Below are 25,238 nucleotides of genomic sequence, written 5' to 3'. Positions count from 1 at the left end.
ATTTTATTAACCTGATAAAATCGTACTTTTTATTCAACAATCAAGAATATATTATACAATATAATATAATAAAATATACATACACGTATATATATCTATTCTATGAATTGCATATATATTATGAATCATAAAACAAATCTAAAGTATTATATCTAACAATAAATTATTTATATTAAAAACAATTCATTGTTATTTATAATATACACAAGTTAAAATCTACAAATTTTTCCCTAAAAATTCTCTTCTTTTATTCTCACGAGACTTTCATCCTTTTCGATGTACATATATAGTAGTACATATACATACACATACACATACACATATGCATCCGTGTACATTTCTATCGAAAGTAAACTCTATTGCATTTTAAAGATATCATTTTCGAAAAGACTGCGTTAGGAAGAGCTACAACAACAACAACAACAACACAACAACAAGAATCTCGTGTAAAATGTTGTCCTAGAAGAAACCCCATATATATATATATATACATTGTCTTCGAAAGGAGTAGAAAGGATTCTAGAGGGAAGCTTGATAAGGGATCGACGGAACTTTAGCTTTGACGAAAGACAATGCTTCCCTTTACCCTCTCTCTTATTCTCTCTCTCTCTCTCTCTCTCTCTCTCTCTCTCTCTCTCTCTCTCTCTCTATCTATCTATCTCATATTCTCGTTGGAATCTCTCTGGACCAAGAGTATGCTGGACGATAACAGCGAGTATACGTCGTCGAGCAAGCCTCGTAGTAGGGTAAGCAGCTGTCTTGCATGCTACATGCGTGTGTATTCTCCCTCTTTCTTGCACTCTCCCTCTTCTCCCACCTCTCTCTCTCTCTCTCTCTGCACCTAGTTACGAAACAAACGTATCACGCCCCGACACACGAGGTGATTCTCCCTGTGATAGCCCTCCTACCCACATACATATAATATATATATATATATGTATGTATGTTGTATACACACATATACATTATATATACATACATATGTATATCTATATATGTACATGTTACGTGTAACCAAGCGGCATAAATATGTATGGGACATGAATGGTTGAGCGCGCACAGGACGATCCAAATCGGACGGCGTCACGTGTGCATGCATGCGTACGTACGTACATACGTACGTGCGTACATGCTTGCGTACGCGCGCGCGTTTGCGTACATTTCTATGTGCATACGTCTGCATCACGTTATACCCGAGCTATCTGTCGTAAAGCACCACTTTACCTCATCCTCGTTCTCTCTAAGTCACCCTTTTCGTATTCTATCTTCTATCTTCTATCTTCATATATATATATATATATATATATATATATATATATATATATATATAGATAGATAGATAGAATTGTATACATACGTATGTATATATTATACAAACACACGTTTTGTCTCGTCGCTTCGGTAAATCGACTTAAAGGTTTCTTCACTTTATTTACATTTTTCCTTTGTTCCGTTTATTTTGATATGTTAGTAAAGAAGATGACCTCTATGTGTATACTTACGTACGTATATGAGATACTTTACTCGAAACATTCAGTTCCCTTTTCGACGTCGCAACGTTCATTTCGATGGAGCTCTTCCGAAGAGAAAGAAAGGTGAGAATTCGTATAGAGAGAAATAGAGAGAAAGAGAGAGAGGGAGAAAGAGGAGAGTGTTTCTCATGCATTAGCCAACGCGCTAGATTTATCCTCTTAGTACTGTAGTCGACGATTCGTATTCTCTCTCGTTTTGTAAGACTCTCTCTTTGTCTTTCTCTTTCTTATTTAGAAAATGTACCGGACAATGTTGACATCTCATTGTGAACCGGATGCTACGTCGTTGCAGAGTAAGAGAGTTCTTCCTTCTCTTTCTCTCTCTTTCTCTCTCTCTCTCTCTCTCTCTTTTCATTGCTATTACGAGTATATTTTATGCCAGTTTCGTTTGTGAATGTATAAGTGTTCGTGCTCGAGCGCACACGTGTCAACGCCAAGGCGATGGAAATTCTGTGTTAGCGGAGTAGGTTCATTCTCGGACGACTAAAAGTCCGCTTTAATAAGCGCGAGTAATTTACCCGTAAGCCAGCCTGTTACACGATTAAACCTGGCTCTCACGTGTAAGGATCTTAAAATGTGTATGTATATGTACCATGTATATAGCTATGATACACATGAGTATACCTTTAACAGTATATATTTTTTAGTGGTCCCTCGTAATTGGCTATTCGGTTTCGTACTAATTGTTGAAATTAGCTGGTCGAATGAAATGTCTATAATACCTAATTATATAACTATGTATATGTACTTATATAAGCTTGGATTATACGTGCATACCTATTTGGTATACAATAGGTATGTGTATTTACGTAAAATCTAAATAACATTCAATCGGTTGTTTCATCGATCGAATAATTAGTTTAATTATTAATTATGAAGTATGTTTTATCTTTTTAAATATTTCATTAAAACATTTTTAATTTTCGGTTTAATAATAAGGTATAGTTCGTAAGGGATGGAAGTAGAAAACGATGATACAAGATATCCAATTACGACGAAAGAATTTATTCGAAGAGGAAAAAGATGGGAGGAGGACTCTTCCAGAAAGGGAAGATGAGACCGAACCAGAGAGAGAGAGAGAGAGAGAGAGAGAGAGAGAGAGAGAGAGAGAGAGAGAGAGAGAGAGAGAGAGAGAGAAAGAAAAAGAACCGAGTATTCGATAAATTCCATTGAAACTTTCATGAGGTCGTCGTGGATTGATAAATGGGAGTTACTTGGCAGTTACCGCGTTATCTTTCTACAATCATGATCTCATCCCTGACACGTTAATATGTTCTGTTGAGAGAAAGAGAAATAGCGAAAGAGAGAACGAGAACGAGAAAGAGAGAGAGAGAGAGAGAAAATGTATATATGTGTATGTGTATTTGTGTGTACGTTGCCTCTTGGCAAAAGAATTCTCGACGGGAAAACACATCCATCTTCCTTCTCATTAAATTGTTACTCTCACAAAGCAAAATCGAGTTAACTGTACCCACGTACGATAATTTGTGGCGAACCAGCGTGAAGTGGTACACTTTGTTTTTGAAAACGTTCATACATATCACACTAGCCGGTGCACGGACATCTTCGGGTTCACAAACTTTCAACATTTGATCGAGATCTTTTGTTCGAGTTTCCGATTCTTCTTTATGGTCAAACGTTCATTCGAAAAGTTTCAATTTTTTCCCATGTTTTTCTTCTTCTTTTTCTTTCGTAAATATAAAGTTTGGTGTCATTATATCTTCTTATGTTTTAGATGGGGTATTAATATCTTTAGATATCTTCCGGAGAGTTTAGTTTGATAAGAAAACGCAGAGAAAAAAAATATTGTTAGTATTATTATCATTATCACTATTATCATTATCATTATTATTATTATTTTTCTTATTTATACATATGATATAACATCGTACACATTCGTTTAAAATATTTTCTTTGTATTTTTAATATTTTTCTTTTTAAAGGGGAAATAAATCGCAATCTATGTAAATATGAAATGTAATCTATTTTATTTTCTCATCGTTGTTTGTTTCAGATGAAGTAACGGAAGAACGAAGAAAAGCTAGAGAAAACTTATAATCGTTAGACAAGACGGTCTCTCTTTATTTATTTATTTTTCTTTTTCATCATCTTGGAAAAAGTACAAGCAGAACTAAGGTTTCGAAGAAGTCGACGAGCATTTGACTCTCCGAATTTATACATCTTTCCTTCTCCTTTCATTTTAGTATTTCTAGGGCATCAAGTTATATAGAAAAACAAAAAAAAAAAAAAACTCGTCTCTTTCCATATTTGTTTCTTACGAGACATATGTATGCGTATGTATTTCGTAATATGTGTCAACTTATCTGGATTTCCATATTTTCTTGTGTTTGTACTTGCCATTTTCGATATTAAAACGCTTGGATAAGCGACTCACTCATGTTTTCATCGAACGAGAAGATTTTCTGAGATTAGTTTCTCTATAAGATTCCTTACTCTTTTTCGTCCTCTCTTTTTTCTTTTCTTTTATATCAACGATATTCTTGTTCTTAATACTAACGAGTGAAATTTCTAATCACTGATTCATCAGTAATCATAGAAATCGATTTTACCGATCTCCAATGTAGAATTTAAAGATAGAGAAAGATATTTTTAACTGTTCTCCACTTATCTTTCGTTGACTTGAAGTAAAAGAGAAAAGAGAGGATATCTTTGTATCGAAGTTAGGTCGTGTTCGTTCTCGTGAGATGATGAGGAAACGAGCCGTAGTAAGTGGACAAAGAAAGAAAAATAGAAAAAGAGAGAGAGAAAGAGAGAGAGTGACCGAGATAGAAGAAGAAGAAGAAGAAGGAGAAAGAGTCACACGATGAAAATACGTGTACAAACGTATACAGATGTATGTATATATATATATATATATATATATATATATATATATAGAGAGAGAGAGAGAGAGAAAGAAAAAGCGTTATACTTCGTATTCGCAGTTGTTAGAGACCGTGAAAGAGTTCGCGATGACGGCTCGTGAGTGCTTCGCTTACTAAAAAAGCGGAACAGGGTCGAGCACCTATTTCCGGGGGGTGGTTATGATCAAAAGTATAAAGCCATTTCTGTGTAGAGCAACACCGTTACCAATCAGTGTTAGGAATGGTTACGGTATTGAAAAAGAAAAAGAAAGAGAGAGAGAGAGAGAGAGAGAGAGAGAGAGAGAGAGAGAGAGAGTAAGAGAAAGAGAAAGAGAGAGTAATATAAAGACGAGGAAAGAGAAATACATGGATTAAAATAGAAACACGAGATGACTCGACTTTTAGTCATCGATACAAAAAATCCAGATATTTCTATCGTAATATCAACTACGACTTTATGCACACGCAGATTTTTGTACCAACCAACGTCATCGAAACTCGTGTTCCATTTTTTTTACTTTGCGTAAGAACGGAATATTTCGTTTTTCGTTGGTATTTTATAAACGGAGAAAATCGATGGTGAAACTTGCTTATAAAAATAATCGTTAGTTTATGGAATTGTGGATTATTTATTATTATTATTATTGTTATTGTTATTGTTATTGTTATATATTTTTTAAATGCCATCCTTCGAGTCACGTGTTTTATAATATATCACCAAACACATTGATATTATTTTATATATACGTATTTAAAATATCTAGATCGCGACGTCAATATTTACGCGTTAGTCTCGAACCCATTCGAATCGCGTTGAAATTTATTTTTAGTCTTTTACCTTTTTTTTCCAGCCATTTCCAATAACGCTTTCCACTTTGGTGGTATATATAGCGAAAGAAAACGGCTTCCCTAGGACGTTTTCCTTCCTTCGATTCGATATATGTCGGAAATTCTCTCTGAGTTTTACTCATTTTCTCTCTCTTTCTCTCTTTCTCTCTTTCAGTAGCAGTCGAATAGAACGACGTTACATTCGCGGTATGTCGCTCGCAGCTTTATCCCCTTTCGCCTTTGCTACATCCCTTCTTCTTCCTCTTTTTCTTTTTCTTTTTCTTTTTCTTTTTCTTTTCTTAGCGTCAATCTCTTTTCCGGTATTCGACTTTCACGAATGTGTCGCGTTCCCATGAACGAGATCGAACACTGTCGATGTAGTAACAGACGGATGAGAAGCCTTTTACTTCTCGGAAGTTTTAAGCGTCCTCCTTTACTTTTTTAGATCTACGAATGTTGACTTTTATCACTAGTAGTTATAGACAAGGAAACACAATCAAAATCATATATCCTTGTATTATCGTCGGATATAGAAGTTTTGTGATATAATTGTTTCCTGTAGAAAATCAAGATCGCGTGTTTGAAAGATTGTTTTCATAAAAGAAAGAAAAAACAAAAATATGACGAGTATTTTACGTTAACTCGAATATTATTTATCGCTTTGCTGACGTACAACAAGCGTCGTATTTTTACAGCGTCGTTTTCATATTATTTCTTGTTTTTATTATTTCCTATTTTTCTTTCCCTCTTTTGGCATTCGAACCCTATTTATAACAAACTGCTGACAGAAAAAAAATATTCTTTATTCCTTCAACTCGCTTAACCCAAGACGACATTCAACGAGGCAAGAAACAGTAAGGGGTTGTGCTGTAGCTCCGAGGGTGGCATCTCGATAAGCCACAAGAAGGAATCTAATTGTCGAGCTCGCTTCGACTCGATTGCATTCAGACAGCATGTCGTGTCTCGTCGTTGCATCGGCATCATCAATATTACGTTTCGAGCGAATGTTCGTGACTTGTTTGTAATTATTATTACGTCTTTCTTTCTCTCTCTGTATATATATATATATTTTATATATATTTAATATACATATATAACATGTCAATAAAAAATGACTGAGTTTATATAATGAAGTCACCCGAATGATTTATTGCTTATCAATGAATAAATATGTGTGTTAAAAGTTCTTTTACATTTTTCATAAATTTAAAACGACATATAACGAGGATCTTTTTATTTATTTTATTTGTTCATTATTTTTGAGTATAAAAAATAATCTTTTTCTTTTTGTCTCTCTTTTTTTTTCTGTTTAATACAATTTTGACTTTCAAAGGAATTTCAGTATTCTCATCAAACAGTAACGAACCGTCTGAACCGAAAAATCTGAATACTAGTAGACAAAATATAGAAACTTACCGGTGTCCGTGCTTCCGGGCAAAAGTATAGCGTCGTCTCGAAACCACGAAGTGACGGTAAGATGCTCTTTGATGTCTTCTCGTGCCGTACAAGATAGCACCGCGTTGCAACCCTCCACTACTGGCGATCTGTTTACTCTTACGTCATATCCGGACACCGTGAGGACTGGAAAAGAAAGGAAAAGAAAAATAAATACAGAAAATTGTAATAAAATTATATATTACGTTAAATTATTGATATAAATTTTATCAATATAACCTGAGAGATAGAACAAACTTATTAAAATATTTCAATAGATATTTCGAGGAAAACAAAATCGAATTTAAACAAATTCTTGTGATAAAAAATTATATTATTTGAATAAGTAGAAGTAAAGTATTCTTTAATAGATTCGAACGTACGAGAATTTTCCTTCGATTTATATTTTGATCATTGTTATATCAAAAAACGTATCATTGCATGTACAAAAGAAAAAGAAACAGATAAAGCAAAATTTCTTTATAAAAATTAACATCCAAATGTACTCTCTATAAATTATTTATAGATTGGATTATTTATATTTAAATGAATTCCTATCAGTTTGTATATTAATCGATGATTAAAAGTGACATTTCCTTTTTCTTTTCCTTTTTTGTTTGCGTCGGTTTTATTATAATTTCTTTTTTCAAGCATCATATTGTTTTTGAAGCATCATATTGTTTTGAACAGGATTATCATTCGTCTAGGCATTTGCACCGAGAGATAAGCTTTGCTTTTCCAGTTTCAAAAGCGCTCTCACCTACGTTGTCGTTATTACGGACGTGAGAACGCACGACATAGCGTTGTTTGTCGGCCAACTGTATTATTCTCTCTCTCTCTCTCTCTCTCTCTCTCTCTCTCTCTCTCTCTTTCTCTCTTTCTCTCTCTCTCTCTTTCTCTCATATATAATATTCTCCACTCGTTGTTTGTCAACTCGTGGCATAGAACGCGTTTATGTGATGATAAACACGCTCGTTAACTTTTCAGTCGGGGCGCTTTCTTAAATTAAGCTTCGTGGATCATCGTTGAGGACGTTGAAGAGAGTTGTAACGTTAAAGGAGGAGGAGGAGGAGGAGGAGGAGGAGGAAGAGGAGGAGAAGGGAGAGAGAGAGAGAGAGAGAGAGGGAAAATGGAGCTGAGAGGGGATGAAAAGAGGAATGGAGTGAGAAAGATATGGTGAGGAAATGGGGATGAAAACGAGACGACTTTCTCGCTCGAGGATTTACGCTCGTCGTCGTAAAAAAGGAAACTAAAGCAAACGAGAGCGGACACGAAGGTAGAAACGTGGTCGATTTTTTTGAAAGGGTGGATAGGGCTTATAGGACTAACGGAGTATAATGGATCTCTCTTTAAAGATTTAGCGACATTACGGAAAAATGTATTATTTTCAATCTGAAGTCGGATGAAGTCTAAATTAGATTTCTATTAAGGCGTCTTATTAAATATTTCGTTGTTATCGACAAAGATAAGAGGTTCATTTGCGAAAAGAAAACTTTTTCACGTCGGTGAATTAAAATTTCATTCTGATGTTCATTCGTTAGTAGACATTTTATTCATAAGCGATCGCTCATTTAGGAAATATTCTTGTAGTCTATCAAATCTCGTTATTAGAGAAAAAGAAAAGGATTGTATAATGCGAGGTGGAGAGTGGTATTATAGGATCGAGATAAAGATATTTCCATTCTTTTCCTTTTTATTTTTTGTTAACTTTAATCGACTCAAAGGAAGACGAACGATAGACAATAAAGGAAAACAGTTTCAAAGGGTGAGAGAGAAATCTATATATAGTTATATATACATAAAGAAAGAAAGAGAGAAAGGGGGAGAGAGAGAGAGAGAGAGAGAGAAAAGTCTTTATTGGCTAAGTGAGAGTATTCAGAAAGTAGGTGGTTGATGGTTTGCGGGGACGATGCACCACCGCACGAGAGAGACTGAATAAGGAAAAGTGGTAGGGATAAAAGGTTTAAATAGTCGGACAAGAGAAACTACTCTCTGCGATTCTACGGGAACGTTTTATGAAGCCAGTGAAATTTCTCGTGTACAAACAGCCGCTCATAAACGTAGCGATTTCATGATACTTTCCTTCGAATTTCTTTCTTTTTTTCTCTCTTTTACCTTTTGCTTTTATATATCGTCATATTGAACGTACATTACTTGAATTTAACTCAAGAAAAAAGAGAGAGAGAGAGAGAGAGAGAGAAATAAATTGTATAAATTTGCAGTTTGATAAGCTTTCGTTTTCTTTTCCTTTTTATTTATTTCTTTTTCCTTTCATTTTTTTCTTTTAATAAAAATATATTCGTAAGAAAAGATTCATTCAAAAGGAAAGACTCGTAGACGGATATGGAGTCCCAGTACGATGTCACGTGTAATCTCGTCGGCTTCGGCGCAAGTCGGCCATGCCAGCAGATTCTCTGGGGATAAAGGTATGGCCGGTTGAATTTAATCAACCGTCGGATGGCAGAGCGAGAGATGGATTTCCTGATAAGCTGAACGACTGGATGGAGACTTACTTGTGTGAGAACGGTACAGAGAAAGATAGAGAAGTGTAGAAAGACCAGTAGCACAGTAGGGTATAGTATTCTAGTAAGTGGTAGTAAGGGGTCGAAAAGAAAATATAGGGAGAACCCACCGAGTGGCTAACGTAGAAAAGTATATGCGAGATATAGTTCTCTTTTCTAGAGACTAGCGTCTACCTTTTTCTATAGACTTTATTTCGAGTTTTGCCGAGGGAAATTGACCTCGTAATTCTAAAATGTTACCTCTACTATCTTTTTCACGAGAACGACAAGACAGTAAAAGGGAAAGAAAGAGAGAGAGAGAGAGAGAGAGAGAGAGAGAGAGAAAGAGAGATAGATAGAGAGAGAATGACAATTTAATTTAAACGAGAAAAGGTAAGGTATCGAATGTACGTATAGGAAAAGTTTTATTAAGATAAATATATCGAATCGTTGGTCTTTTAAGTAGCAAATAAAAGAAATAAAATATAAAGAAACTTGGAAAAGAAGGAACTTCGTGTAGGACACGAAAAAAACACTTTTTCTTTTTTATTTTTCTTCGCTACATTTCTCCTTCTCTCTCTCTCTCTCTCTCTCTCTCTCTCTGGTTCTTTCTCGTTTTCTCGACGAGTCGAGTGCAGATTGTAACGATTCGCATAGAATTCCTTCGTCGTTCGGTTTTTTTTTCGAGCGTCGAAAATTGGGAGCTTTTCGAGAAGCGTTGGGACGACATTGGGTAACCGTAGGAGTTCTCTCTCTCTCTCTCTCTCTTCTTTTCACGATACAGAGCAGGTAGTGGAAATACGTAAGCGAGGATAAAATTGCGAGTAAGGAGAAAATAGGACGAGAGGAAGAAGAAGAAGAAGAAGAAGAAGAAGACGAAGACGAAAACGATGACACGACGACGGGAAGCTGTTCGTCGAGAAAAGTAGGAGGACGTTGTGGAAGAAACAGGAAGGGGAAGAGATGAGGAGGGATGTGAGAAGAGAGCTACGTGGATGAAACGAAATGTGCAAATGAAGCCAATATGCGCAAGATATCCAGCGAGGCAGCAACGATATTTCTGCGAATTCGTAGAAATCGCTGGAATTAACTTTACCCTCCTATGTCGTCCTATCCAAGAAGACTACCTTCTCATTTTTCTTTTTCTTACTTCTTTGCACTTTCGTTCGATATACACCCTCGTCGTCCTTTTCCTTCTCCTTCCTCTTCCTGTTCTTCCCCTCTTTCCTTCCTTCCTCCCCTTCTCTAACTCTACCTTCCTCATCTTCTACTTCTTTTCCTCTCTATCTCGTCTATTTTCGGATAAATCGTCGTTCTCGATTCCTCCGGGGTAAAGCCGATATAAAGTGTATAAAAGGAACCCGGTGAAAAATCATTTTGCTCGGGCGAGAAACGGTAAAGTCGTTTCGCTGTTTCGGAGATTAGAAATTCGTGGAGGGATAACTTGCCGGGTCCCTCCGGGATATATAACGTTTTCGCAACGTCGAGATCGTGAGAATTTATAGATCGAGAACGTTGGAATTTTGATCCTTTCTTGGTAGAACTTTCCAAGTGAATTCGCAAAATCTATCTCAGTATCTATGCACCGTACATTTGTACGTATAAGTGTCTTTCTTTCTTTCTCTTTTTGTGTATACGTGTGCGCGCGCGAGTGTGAATTTATCGCGAACAATCGAGCTATTCAAACGAAACGTTTCAAAGATCGTTATTACTCGTCTTCGATCTATCGAGAACGTATTCCTTTGTTTAGTTTATTACGACGTATGTATTTTTAACGATTTCGATTGCATTTATAATTTGTAAAATATTATCTGACGACTGCTGATCGTTAAGATTGATCGATAAAAAAGAAGTAAAATAAGTTTTTAATACGACTTGAAAGATATGAACTTGGTTTTTGTTCTGGTATAGTTATACGAGCCAGCGTAAATTTAATAAAGCGAGCGTGCGGATAAATTGAACGCGTTGAATATTCATCGGAAGCCATTTTTCGATCGCTTTCGAGGTATTAAGTATGTATGGGAATACGTTTCTCGGTTTTGGCCGATAATAATTAATAAAAAAAAGTATCGTCATACCAACGTGGAGAAACGATTTCACATGGAGAGAGGCAGAAAGAGAGAAAGAGAGAGAGAGAGGGAGAGAGAGAGTAATAGAGAGAGAAAGAGAGACAGAGAGAAATAGGAGAGGCAGAATGAAGAATAAAAGAGGAGGAGGAGATACTCGATATCATTTCTTCCTTCTTTTGTGCAGGGAGCACCGTGTCGACTCTCATATATTATTCTCGTGCCATCTTGGGTCATCTTTGACATGATAGCGTCGCAAAGATAAAACGAAAAACAAGAAAAATGAGGATCTCACAGAAAAGAGCAGCATCTTCATCTCCTAAGAAAACGATCGACGATCTTTCAACGCGCCAGCTCGTAACTCTCCTCGTTGTTACTTGTAAGCGCACGTACCAATCTTCCATTTTATATCGGACGTTATGATATACGTGTCGCATGTGAGAAAGCATTTTGTTCGAATTTTGGAACGTTTTCTATACAGGACGTAACATTCAAATCGATTGATACGACTAATGTTGGAATTTGAAAGTTCATTCATTCGGTTATCCATATATATGTACATTTTTATAACGTAAAAAGAAACATCGTATGTGACTTATGATTAAAATTATTGATTTAGATAATAAATCAATTGAAATTTTTCAGATGATATTTAATCAATTTTCTTAATTCTCCAAGTATCACGAAAGTTATTATTATTTGATAGCAAAGAATTATTAAACATTTTTCTTTTCTTTTCTTTTCTCTTTTTTTTTTTTTTGAATGAAGTATGAATCACAACGTCTACTACCTATTGAAATTTAGATTAATATCGTTTTTATCGCAAAGATTACACGATGGAACGTTTTTCTTTTCAATTTTTTTTCTCCGTCGTATCGTCGACGAAACTACGCTTTAAAGTGCGAGTCGACCTTCGAGAAAGAGAGAAAGAGAGAGAGAGAGAGAGAGAAAGAAAGAAAGAGAGCAAGTTGACAATAACTTACTCCCTCTAACCCCCTTTTTCCCCCTATCCTCGAAGCTACCAACATCCCGCTCTTTTTGAAGGATAAATCCTTTTGGTCGCTAGTATATATACACGAGGGACCGGCCGATGTCATTTCAGATAAGTTTTTCTACCGGCTTGAAAGCCGGCTCGTTTGAAAATCGTTTCGCCGGGAAGCCGCTCGTTCTTTCCATTCACGCGTGTTCCGTGCATCAAGAACTAAGAAGTGAAATAGTGCTTCAGAAGGGCTCGTAGACAGAAAAAAAGAGGTGGACAGATAGAAAAAGAGTAAGAGAGAGAGAGAGAGAGAGAGAGAGAGAGAGAGAGAGAGAGAAGTGGTTTGAAACGTACATTCGAGTCGGCCAGTTTGTATGTCCAATTAAGTATACGTTTGCTTATGGTTATCATCCTACGCAAATACGATAATAAACCAAGTTCCATTTCCGTCGCGTTCCAACGAAAAAAAGAAAGATAGAGATAGATAAATAGATAGATAGAGAAAGTAAGAGAGAGAGAGAGAGAGAGAGAGAGAGAGAGAGAGAGAGAGAGAGGAAAGAGGTAATTAGGGAAAAGAAAAAAAAGGGAGCATATGGCAAGCTATGTGTTGTTCCTATGAGTGAACCTCTTGGAGAGAGTTTCATTCACGTGCATTAAAGAACATGCTTGAAAAGGGTTGAAAAAAGGATGGAATTTGGTGTTTACATTTCTTTGAAAATAAGATCGTTCTTCTAATTACGAGCAAACTTGAGACAAAGTTCATATCCTAGTAAATAATAAAGCGTCGACGATGAATCAAGAGTTTATTCAATTTAAATTTGAATAAAAAATACGATGCTTTGTATGATCGATTTCTATTTTTGTCATTGTCAATGTAACATTTTATTTGCATCTTTCAATTGATAATAACGAAAGAGAGAAAGAGAGAGAGAGAGAGAAAAGGAATGAGAGAGAGTGAAAGAGAGATTAGACAAAGTGAAAGTACATCGAGTCAGAGACTATATGTTTTCTCTTCCTCTCAGTAATTAAGTAGAGCTTTTAGGTATAACGTGTATTTTCCGGAATTGCACGAATGTCATTTCCATGTTTAAGTGTTGATGTTAAAAGGATGTCTGAGTCAGAGAGAAAAAGTGAGAGAGAGAGAGAGAGAGAGAGAGATAGAGAGAAGAGGAAAACTGAGAAGGAAAGTAGCAAAAGGAACGAATCCAACTGGCGAATGAAGAAAAAAGAGAGAGAAATCAAAAAGAAGAGGAAAGAAGAGAGAGAGAGAGAGAGAGAGAGAGAGAGGAATGAAGGGATAAGGTTAGAGGAGGGATGAAATCTTGCTGAATGCCGGGTCACTCGTTTAAATAATTAAACGCGTAATTACCGCAGGCAGGAACACATTTTAATGAACGGTTCGTTCCCTTTTGCTCTTGAGCGAGCAGCTTTGGTCGCCTTGCAGTTTTTAACCCTCGCGGTACCACCACCACCACCATCATCACCATCGACATAGCAGCAGCAGTAGTAATAGTAGCAGTAGTAGAAGTAACGTCAACATCACGTCAGCACTAACGTGGACACGAGTAGAAACCATTTGGAGTAGGCGAAGCACATGAACGCGTTGAGTTCTTGACTTTGAGAGACTTGAGAAAACCACCGTTCCTTACCCCCACGATTCGCCCTACCCCTTTTCAAGACTTTCGGAAAGGTAAGCCGAGAAACTTTGTTGGTTGCGAGACGTTTCTCTTTCTTTCTTTCTCTCTCTGTTCTCTAGTCTTCTCTGTCTTTTTATATGAGCTCGTTGGAGGTTCGGAAGATTCAAAAAAGTTGTTCTTTTTAAGACTTTCTTTAGAACTCTCTTTTGGTATGTTGTTATAAAAATTGAATATATGTTTGTAATAATATGTTAATAATCGATAAGTTATTTCTTTTAATATTAGAATCAATTATGTTTTATGTTTCGAGATTGTATTAGATTTATTCTTTTTTATTTTACGAACGCTATACATGTGTTTATATTATTGGTTTCTTGTTGGAAAATCATTTAGCTTTATATTTCTCTCTCTACACATACACATATGTGTGTGTGTGTATGTGTGTGTGTATGAGTTTTCTGGAAGAAAGAAAAATAAAAATGATGAGATAACCTCACGACTTTCAGTGTCTCGAGACTTTAGATAACAAGGTGCTCGCGTTCTTCCTGACATATTCGTAAAGAAATGGAACGAAAGAAACTTTACGACTTGTGCTAGCTCGTTCCTATCGAAATGAGGATATTTTGAGAGAGAGAAAGAAAAAGAAAAAGAGAGAACGAATGAAATATTATTATCCTGGCAAAGTTAGAAACAAAGAATCGTTTAACGAGATAGATAATTAGCGAGAATTACGAATCTCATATGATAGTATTAAACAAAACAAAAAAAAAAAAAGAAAAGGAAAAAAACAACAAACGGCCGAGAAATGTATTCGATCGAGTTGGGAATCCAGAGGGAAAAAAGGAAACTACTATTTTAATGCTTCTCGTTTCATTTGGTTTCGTTTAATCAATGGAAAGAAACAACAACAAAATAGATACGTAATAAAAGAAAAGGAATAAAACTAAAAAGAAAACTCATGGAAAAAAGCATAGGTCCGATCGGAAAAGTTTCGAAGCTCGTTGTTTCGAAGCTTCGTTATAAAAGGATCAAGTTACGAAAGAGAAAAGGAAAATGAAAAAAAAGAAAAAAATAAGGGATCAAAAGGAAAAGAAATTAAAGATCGAACGTTTTGATCGAAAAAAGTACTCCATGTATTTCTTTTCTTTTCATTTTATTACATAACATGATATTTTTTTAAAGGTATATAAATACGCGCGCGTTACTATACACAAATACACATACGCATACGTATAAAATACATACATCTTCATTTCGATGACACTTAGTTAGTATTAGGCTCTATTGCATACGCATAATGATCGATGATGAGACTCAATCTCGCGAAAAAAGTTCGGATCATCGTGGATCAGCCATTTTGATAACATCGATCATTCTTCCTCTCTCATTTTAACAATCTAAGTATGTGTCGTAAAGTTCTTCCTTGAGCAGTAAAGTTGGTGTAGAGTTAGAGAGTTAGAGAGAGAGAGAGAGAGAGAGAGAGAGAGAGAGAGAGAGAGAGAGAGAAAGAGGGAGAGAAGGATGATAGTGGTATTGGTGAATACTAGTAGAGGTAAAGAATTCATCGACTGCTGGGTACTTCCCTCCAACCTTCAGACCAACTCGAACCCGAAAAGCAAAGCTTTAGGATAGGCTGTCTGCCTATCTATCTATCTATCTATCTGTCTACCTACCTATCTATCTATCTATCTATCTATCTATCTATCTATCTATCTATCTATCTATCGATTGCCCACACTTTTCAAGCTTTGGAAACTTTTCGGGAAAGCGAACTCGACGAACCCGTTCGTGGACTTACGAAAAGGAAGACGAAGCTGGCTGGCTCCAACGAGTTTCCTCGTGGGAGAACTTCGCCCCTTAAGTTTTTCTCAGGCAAACATTAGGTTCTACGTGTTCGATAGCGTGTCGCGACCGAGTTTAGACTCTCGAAGAATATAAAGAAAAAAAGGAGGGAGAGAAAGAAAGAGGGAGATAAAGAGGTAGATAGAGGGAGCGAGAGAGAAGGAAAGAGAGATAGATAGATGGAGGATAAGAAAAAGAAAAGGAAGCGGTTGAATTCGCAATATATATTTCTTCCAAAAGATTCTTCGTTTCTGCGTTTGTTTCTGTTGGTAAAAAGAAATGTGAAAGATAAAGCAAAAGAAATTTCTAATGATTCTCCTTCTTTTTCTTTTTTTTTTTTTTTCTTTTGAACTTATTCTTATATCCTTATCCAACTCGGATTTTTCTCTTCGTATTTGGTATTATGTTGATCAAAAGGAATATTTTAGAAATGCAAGCCAGCATATTGTAGACAATTCGTCTTGTTTAAAATACGGAAGAGAGGAAGAAAAAGAGATAGAGAAACAGAAAGAGAAAAAGACAGACAGAGAAAGAGAGAGAGAAAGAGAGAGAAGGAGAGATTTCGCGAGAAGATCTTTCAAATGGACGAAGTTTCGAGAGAAAAACGTGCGTAAGCTTACCTTTAGGATATGTTCGTGGATACATGAAAGATATCCTTGTAAGTACATAAAGAAATCACCGGGGAAATAAGGGATGCGCAAAGTACATACGTAGAATGTATAGATATATCGATCGATCTTTACTACTTGAAGAAGCAAGGAAACGAAGAACATGAACGTTCGAAACGGACCACAAAGGTTTTCAATTTCAGGTGCAATATTTACTCGTTTAATTTTCGGCCGATAAGGGCTCAACAAATTTTATTTTTAATCGTGAAATGTTTTGTTTTCCTTATTTCTTTTTCCTTGTTTGTATTTTATTTAAATTGCCTTTGAATTCTATTTGTTCACATAATTGGAAGGGTCATAGTAAACGTAAAATCTAGCTAACGTTTGTAGAAGTGTAAAATACGAAACGTGGTGAGTTTGCCAAAGAAATACATGCCTTCTTTCTCTTTCTTTTCCTCGTTTAGATTTCAAGAATCGTGGGAATCTCACGAGCACCACTCGTTATAATAGTCGTTATAAAAATCGTTATTTCATGATTCAATCGTTTTTATCTCTGGTAGAATTATATTTGCTTTTTATAAAAAATATAGGAGACGGAAAAGAGAGAATGTGAGAGAGAGAGAGAGAGAGAGAGAGAGAGAGAGAGAGAGAGAGAGAGAGAGAGAGAGAGGATGAGTCCTAGAGGATTAAGAAAAAAAGAAAGAAATGTAAAAATCGTCTGCTCTACTCGCGATTGCGTGCGTGCGTGCCAAAAAAAGCGATATCGTATAGTAGATTGAATAAAACAAACACACACACACACACATATATATACACACATTTCAATTCCGTGTCTTCAATTTCTCTCTCCTCTCTTTGTTTCGATCTCTTCCTCGCATATATAAGAATGTACATTCCTACCCACATACATATATATATATATATAAAGATCCATAAAATAAATATCAACGTAGCGAGGTATAAAAACGTGAAAGAACCGAGGTAATTTCTCGGTACGTACGTTACGTAAGTAGGTGATACCTCTCTCTTTCTTTTCCGTACATATGGTCAGAGTTTTCCCCCACGAAAATACTCTATCAGCCGCGATAAATTTCGTTAAGGAATGAAGGTAGAAGGGAACGGAAGGGAAGAAAGGTACGAAGGAAAGAAAGATCGACCTAACGTTATTCTTTTTATTTTCTCTTCGTTGCAATCGGAACGGACAACGGAAGTTCAGCGCGTGTTTGGTATCGAATAAACGCGCGATGTAAAGGCATTGATCTTCCTTACTTCTAGGCGCACCCCTTTTCACCCCGCTATCGTCTTCTCCTCCAACCTTTCTAATACCAAGTGTGCTTATAAAAGCAGGATAAAACGTTTTCAGGATAGACGCAGTGGTTTATCTCGTGGTCAGTAATAGCAGTCGGCTTAAAATCAGCCCTTTTAAATGGCGGCTCACGTTAACTCGACCAGACAAAGTTTTGTCCCGATGTTCCGTCGCGTTCTTTCCAGACAGCTTGGAATAACTTCAGTACACCCTCTTCACCCCACCCTCACCCACTTGCCTCTCAGACCTCTTCTTTGCGTCCACCTACTCGAATCGAACTTCCTTCGATACAATTTAACGGTTTTCAACCGTTTCCCCCTTTGGTATTTACTTGGATAGCGACTAGTCTCGCAACTAGAGAAAATGCGATTTGCCGATGCCAATAGCCACGCGATAGTTATCCTATGGGTTGGTTACCCTCTATCGAGCATAATGGGATCTTCAGAAACTTCAGGACTAGCTATTATTACTACGACGTAATACGTATTCGTTACTCTTGTTACATCTCTCTTTGGTAATTGACCTTCCTTCTTTAAAACTCCATTCAGGATCTTTACGAATCACTCACGTTGCCAGAACGATAACGATTATTGTATATCCGATCATTATTCCTTTGAGAGAAACGATACGAACGATAGTTTCATTAGACTATTTCCACTTACGTTACGTACGTACGTTTGTATCTAAGTACCTTTATACATATGTACATACATATGCACTTAGTGAACGATCTATTGAATAAAGAATAAAAGAATAAAGGTATACATAGCAGATATACAACGATCCTTTTCGTTTACGTTAATACGATACAAAGATTATGTATATCGCATTACGTCGGTATTAGATTCGCCTCGAATTAAAATGATGTCAAGTGATATTGATTCTTCGATACAAATTTCATTATATTATTTTTTCAAATATATTATTTTTTTTATTATTCTTTGAATATTAACGAAAAAATTAACGATTGATCGCGTTAGATAATTAAAGGAGAATCCTTCGGCTCCCTCTCCATTCATTCCTCTTCAATCGTCCTCGCAAACAACAAAATAGTTAATCAAAATCTTTTACGATCAGATAGCGAGATTTTCGTTAGGAAACATTGTGTTAACGTTCGATCGACTTTTCGATAAAACGTAAACAGCACATTTAACCAGGTGTTCACGAGATGGCAATTTTCATTGAGTGCCGCGGGCGAATATAGGAATATTATAGTTGCACGCTGCGTGTTATTTGAACACGTAATGTTTACCCTCCCTCTCTCTCTCTCTCTCTCTCTCTCTCTCTCTCTCTCTCTCTCTCTCTCTGGAATCAGAGCCAGTAGATGGTTATTACCGTTGTAGGAAGAGCTATGTTCTCAACTGTGAGCTTCTGGTCAAGAGCTTTCTCGATAAAGTAAATATGTGAAAATCTTGAAGCAATATTTCCAAGCATTGCGAAGGTATATTGCGTTTCTTTTTCCTCTTGTATCACGTGCCGGTACTAGAAATATCTCTACATATGTACGTAAGTGGCTTTCATCGATACAACGTTCGACGGAATCAATGGACAGGAAGGCATTTTAAATTTTCTTTTAAATTTTGAAAAAGGATCTTTTAATCTTTTCTTTTTTTCTTTTTCTCTTTTTCTTTTTTTCTTTTCTCTCTCTCTCTCTCTCTCTCTCTCTCTCTCTCTCTCTCTCTCTCTCTCCCCCTTCTTTTCTGTTTTTTTTTTAATCGGTGAAAATGTATCAATATCCTTCGCGAAGTACCTTAACAAATTTCTTATAATTAAAGAATAAATGAATCGTTTATTTTGTCTTTCTTTTATTAAGATATCACTTTATATTATACGATTTATTAAGTTAGCAAAGTAAGTAGAATAAGTTCCTGTCCTTTTAAATCGTATTTTATTTGCGACGTTCTCATTTGTTTCTCTGATTAGGTCAACGTAGAAATATAACACACATATATATATATATAGGTGAGGTTTATCATTTTAATTTTGAATTATATCGGTGATTTACTTTTGCTTCTATATTTTATATTCGATATTCTTTCGTCAAGATCATTATTAATTCAGAAATCATCTATTCTCGGAAATGGAATAATTTTTGTAAAAGCGAATAAATCTTGGAGATGGCTTACCTGCACGTAGAGTGACCTCGCGAGATAGTATCGTCCCAACGGAGCTGGTCGCTCGACATCTGTATCTCGCGTTGTGAACTTCTGCACGAAAGTCCTGCGCTAGAAACGGCGGAAAATAAAGTGTCCCGTTTCCCAACAGTTGCCTGAAACAATAAAGAATGTCCGAGATAGTCGCAATGACGTTTTTAAAGCTAGTTGACCTAGTGATCTAAAACAAAAGAAAAAAAAAAAAGAAAAGAAAAAAGAAAAGAGAAAAGAAAAGAAACGAAATTTTTTACTACCTTTCAATCAAACGTGTTAACATCTTTGACCGTCACATAAACTTTTTCATTTTCCGCCATACAGTCTTTCCATTGTTCTACTACTAGTAGTAATAAAAATTATTAATAATAATCATTTACTCGGCGATCAGTAAACTTTCTATTTCACACTATTATCCAGTTATTTGCATTATTTAAACTTGTCAATATTTCCAATACTAGCATCGAACTTATACTAATTAACATGAAACGTTAAGTAATACGAAAATCAACGGTATTGATTCTTTGCGTTTCATAGATTTTTCTAAGATGAATCGGATTAACAATTGAAATAGGAGAAGTTAAACGGAGAAGAATATTCTGTAACGACGTAGAAGAAAACGAAATAATAATAAAAAAAAGCACAAACAAACAAAAAAGATAGATAAGAGTGATCTCCATTTCGTGTATCAACAAATGGAAAGAAGAACAAAAAAAGAAATGAAAAAAAAAAAAGAAGAGACAAAGTAAACTATGCATATCGAAGTAGGCGAGGACTCGTTGTTTGCAGAAGCGTCGATGCGATCGGAGCCAGGATATCGAAAAAAATAGAAAAAAAGAAAAAAGGAAAAAGAAAAAAAAAGGGCTAGCTTCCGAAGTTTTCAAGCACAGTGAGTGCGTGGGCCGATGGTGGCAGTGGCGTTGATGCAGGTATTGCAGGGTTTGTTTGCGTAACGGGCTCACGTCAAACGGAAAGCATTCTCTACACGTTCTCTAGCGCGATTCTTCGTTGATACGTTGTATCGTTCGTTCGTTTATTCGTTCGACCACGGTCGACGCATCGATCGCATTTACCATGATTCAGGCAAACACGTTCTATCAATTTAGGTATACCTATATTAGATAAGGAAAATAAATTTAATATGTATGTATTATAGGATTTTCTGGAAAAATTTATGTCATTGTATGCTCGCGTGTAAGCTTGTAAATATATGTTATATATTTTTGTTCACTTTTTTAATCACAAGATTAATCATTAATTCATATCCAACGAATTGATGATGAATTTTAAGGGAAGTAATCAATGGTGTGGTCAGACTGCTAAAATTCGACAAAATTTTATCAATCTCGAGAAACAAAGTTCGTATTTTCATTAATTTATTATTTCACATTATCTTGTTGTTTCTTAATTTATGAGAAATAACGCGTAAAAAGGAAGAGAGAGATAGAGAGAGAGAGAGAGAGAGAGAGAGAGAGAGAGCGAGAGACTCAACAATTTTCTTATCGTTATCAGAGATTTTCGTGCGGAAGGAAGGAACGAGCAACCTTACGAACAATTTCTAGCAGCAAAATTCACTTTATTTTCCATCGTCTGAGCCGTCTAATTTCAGCTTCAGACAAAGACCCTGTTCGCGAATGTTTCACTTAGCCTTTGTATACTTAAATAAGATACATACTTAGGTATATAGGGTATGTCTTATTTGAAATTTTCTAAGTAATTATTTTTCAAACGATAGTTAAAAAAAAAAAAAGAAAAGAAAACATTTCACAATAGTTTCGTTGACATAATAATTTTTCGATTGGAGAAATCGATTGATCATTCATATTACTCATTGTAAGAAATTGGATACATCATTTTATAGCAATGTTCTGGTAAGTCGAGTAGAACAAATTCATAAAGCTGATACGAGCTTACGCGTGTTATAAACGAAGGATAGATAGATAGAAATAGATAGATAGATAAATAGAAAGAGAGAAAGAGAAAGAGAAAAAGAGAAAGAGAGATTTGCTTTGAAGTTACAGCAAACAACTGCACAGTGAAGCATGCTCGCGTAAGTACTCGATCGGACCGCCCGTTTCTCTTATTAAACATTATACGAGCCATAACGAAGAAATATCCAACCCCTCGGGGCTACAAATACAAGAGATAAAGACAGAGAGACAGAGAGACAGAGCGAAAGCGAGAGCGAGAGAGAGAGAGAGAGAGAGAGAGAAAAGGTATAGAAGGATAAAGAGCAAAGAAGCAAGGTAAAATTTGTTCGTAATAAAATGAAAAGAAAAAAAATGAATTCTCCTCTGAGAAACTTTCCCTCGTGGACAAGTTGTGAAAAAGGAATTTGTAATCGTGATCATTCTCTTTCTCTTTCTCTATCTTTTTCTCTTTCTCTCTTCTCTCTTTCGCAAATCCATCATCCTCTAATCCTTTGTCCTCGATCTTCTCGTTCTTCTCGACCAAACACGATATCCTTCCGTTGCATCGTGACACGACTGCAGTGGTCGGCCGCTTATTTACATTCTCGACGTTTAAACAAATCCGACGACGACGTGGATTAAAAGTGTAGTGCTCGCACGTCAACATATATAGATATATAGATATATACATACATACATAGATACGTAAGTACATACGTTTTATTCCTCTGCGAACGGTATAAAGAAACAAACGGTTAAATGTGCGAGAACGAATCGCGAACGATCTATCAAATCAACGAGGATTACGTTGGGAAAATTACGTGAAAAAGGAGGGGAGGAAAAGGGGAGGAAAAACTCGGTCGGTCGTAAAAGCTCGTTACATTATCACGAGTCGAGTGGATGCTTTAATTCGTTGGCATTTATAGAAATACGAATTCTCGTTGCGTAAGGAGAGAATAAGAGGAAATACGTGGTCGTAAAGTTGATATATGTGTGTTTTTATATGCGTGTGCGTACATATATATATATATATATATATATATATATATATATATTCTTTCTTTCTCTGTTATTTTCCAGTTTTTGTTCGATACAATTTTTAGGGATAGAGGCGAGCGAACGAATGTAACAGCGTGAAAAGAAAGGAAAGAGAGAAGGTAGGAAAGGAAATGAAAAAGATAAAAATAAAAATGAAATGAAATAAAAGGAAAAGAGAAAGATAGATAGAGAGAAAGAGAGGGACAGAGAAGGATGGAGTAAGCCGACAAGCGTTTCCTGCGTCGCGAATCTCGACGAGAGTCGCGCGCGCAGGTGAATGCAGTTATGAGATGCATAATACTATAGTATTTTGCCTAGTGTTAGTGCTTCCCAGTAATAAAGTAAAACGACAAGCGTGGATGCCGGTTAGCAGTGGTAACGGTGGTGCTAGAAGGTGGGGTTATAGTGATAGTGGTAGTGGTGTTGATGTCACTGAGGCAAAACGGAGAAACGTGATTCGTTTCGTAGGCGGTGCGAAAGAACCGCTGTGAATGTTCTTGCATGACGACGACGACGACGACGACGACGAAGACGACGAAGACGACGACAGAGAAAAGAGAAAGCAGTCTTACATTTCCTTCTCTCTTTCTCTTTCTCTCTTTCGCTTTTTCTTTCTCTTTCTTTTCTTCAGCCAGCTTCATCTTCATGTCTTCTTTTCTCTCTTGGCCTTTCTGCTTTACGACGATGAAATTAAACGTTCGAGTAAGATCCGTGAAAGGCGACGGCCGGATGAAGCTGAATAGGATAAAAGTAAAAATAAAAAAGGAAGAGGATAGATAGATAGATGGATAGATAGAGAAAGAGAGAGAGAGACGAATAGTGGAAGAGAATAAAAAGAAAACGACGTTCAAAGCAGCCAGGACGACGAGGAGATTTCCATCCGACGAGATGGGATTGGATGTTGAAATCGAATTGGAGAGGACCGTGGCGTCCTCTCGTGTCCATTGACGTCGGACGCTCGAGATTTCCACTTTTGCTTCTTCTTCCTGTTTCATTTCTTTCTTTTCAAAACGAAAATTTGGTATGTTTTGTCGATAAGCAGAAAACGAAAGAGAGAGGGAGAGAGAGAGAAAGGGATATAAATATATTTAGTTAAAAGAAAAAGATTAAAACGTTTGAATTTTCCAACCAATGAAAAATTTCAAATACGTTTCGTTTATAGACGAAGATATCGCGAATAGTATTTTACGATCAACGAATACGAAGTCTAGCGATATATAGAATCCATAGAAAGATTCATGATCGACGCTAGGAGGACACGCTTCCTTGAAAGTTCATCAAAATTGAACGACTCGTTTTCGTTCAGCTGGATACGTTTTCCATCCAGCTTCGTGTTTCCTGCTATCTTTCGAGAGTACTATTTTTTTCTATTTTTTCCTATTTCTTTTTTTGATCCCTCCATGCGTAGTCATTCGATTGCGATCGATATCTCTCTTGGAAAAAAAGGGAGACAAAAACACGGTTAAATCAGTGGCTCGAATGGCTCGAACGAGAAGGACTTTTCAATTTCGCGCGAACACTTCATCATCTCTTTCTCTCTCTCTCTCTCTCTTTCTCTTTTTCTTTCGCGTGCGCGCGCGCATGCTCTCGCATGTTCCTTTTTTCCCTTTACTTTTTTTTTTCTTTTTGTTTTAATTCGAGGATCTCTTTGGTACAACGCATCAATACCGTGCTCGTGGGAAGTCTATCGAGGGTTATTTCATCTCTCGAAGGTTTAACTTTGAAAAAGTACCCGACTCTCTTTCTCTCTCTTCTCTCAATCCCTTGGCTACTCCAGGGACCACAAAAGGTTCATAAAAATCGGAAGTTCTCACTTCTCTCGTGTACTCGAGTAAAATTACGTCGAGTTGCTGGATAAGCACCATTAGGAGAGAGAATCGGCCTGCTTTTCCTTCCCGCTCTTTATCCGTCCTCTTTAATTTTCTCTCTTTATCTCTCTCTCTCTCTCTCTTTTCTTTTCTCTTTCTCACTTCATTTTCTACTTCGTTAACGCATATCTTTCTACATACAACCATCCATCCGTCTATCCATTCATCCATCCATCTATCCATTCATCTATATATTTTTCTTCTTTATCATTCTCCTTTTTTATTTGCCCTTCCTCTTTTCTTAATTTGCTTTATCGTTCCATATGAATGTCGAGTAAAATAAAAGCTTTGTATTTTTTGAAAACATCGATGAACAATTTTGATAATTTTGAAAAATGTTTAAGAAAATTCTAACGCGTATAGTAATCGCATAGTACGACCTTAACCTTTTGACTGATGAGATTTTCAATCGGTGAACTTGGATTTATGAAATTTATCTCGTGTGAGAATAATATGGGAAGGATAGTGATAGAGAACTTTTAATGAATCGTAAAATGAAGAATCAAGATTTATTATATTTGTTCTCTTTTTTATCATGAGAAGTAAAATTGTTGTGATTAATTAATATATCATTTACGCTTTAACGGATTAATGGATTACTTTACTTTTCACGATCGAATTATATATATATTTCTTTCTCCTCTTTTCTTTTTTCTTTTATATCGATACATCCTATTA

General features: G+C 36.1%; 1 protein-coding gene across 31 annotated transcripts in view; it reads right to left on the bottom strand.

The window, feature by feature from the left end:
- LOC122629485 (Down syndrome cell adhesion molecule-like protein Dscam2) overlaps nt 1-25,238 on the bottom strand; it is a 156,138-nt gene that overhangs the window by 13,199 nt on the left and 117,701 nt on the right. For all 31 annotated transcript variants that reach the window (XR_006327277.1, XM_043812942.1, XM_043812947.1 and 28 more), the window contains 2 exons: nt 19,724-19,866; nt 6,641-6,805 (listed from right to left, as the gene is read on the bottom strand). Coding sequence is in view for 30 of the 31 variants with exons in the window: in XM_043812942.1 (XP_043668877.1) it covers nt 6,641-6,805; nt 19,724-19,866 (308 nt within the window). In the remaining variant the exon portion in view is untranslated. The remainder of the gene's footprint in view (nt 1-6,640; nt 6,806-19,723; nt 19,867-25,238) is intronic.

Source organism: Vespula pensylvanica, chromosome 5, assembly GCF_014466175.1.
Source record: "Vespula pensylvanica isolate Volc-1 chromosome 5, ASM1446617v1, whole genome shotgun sequence".
NCBI lineage: Eukaryota > Metazoa > Arthropoda > Insecta > Hymenoptera > Vespidae > Vespula > Vespula pensylvanica.
The sequence above is the reverse complement of the archived record's forward strand: the minus strand, read 5'-3'. Positions and strand labels throughout refer to the sequence as shown.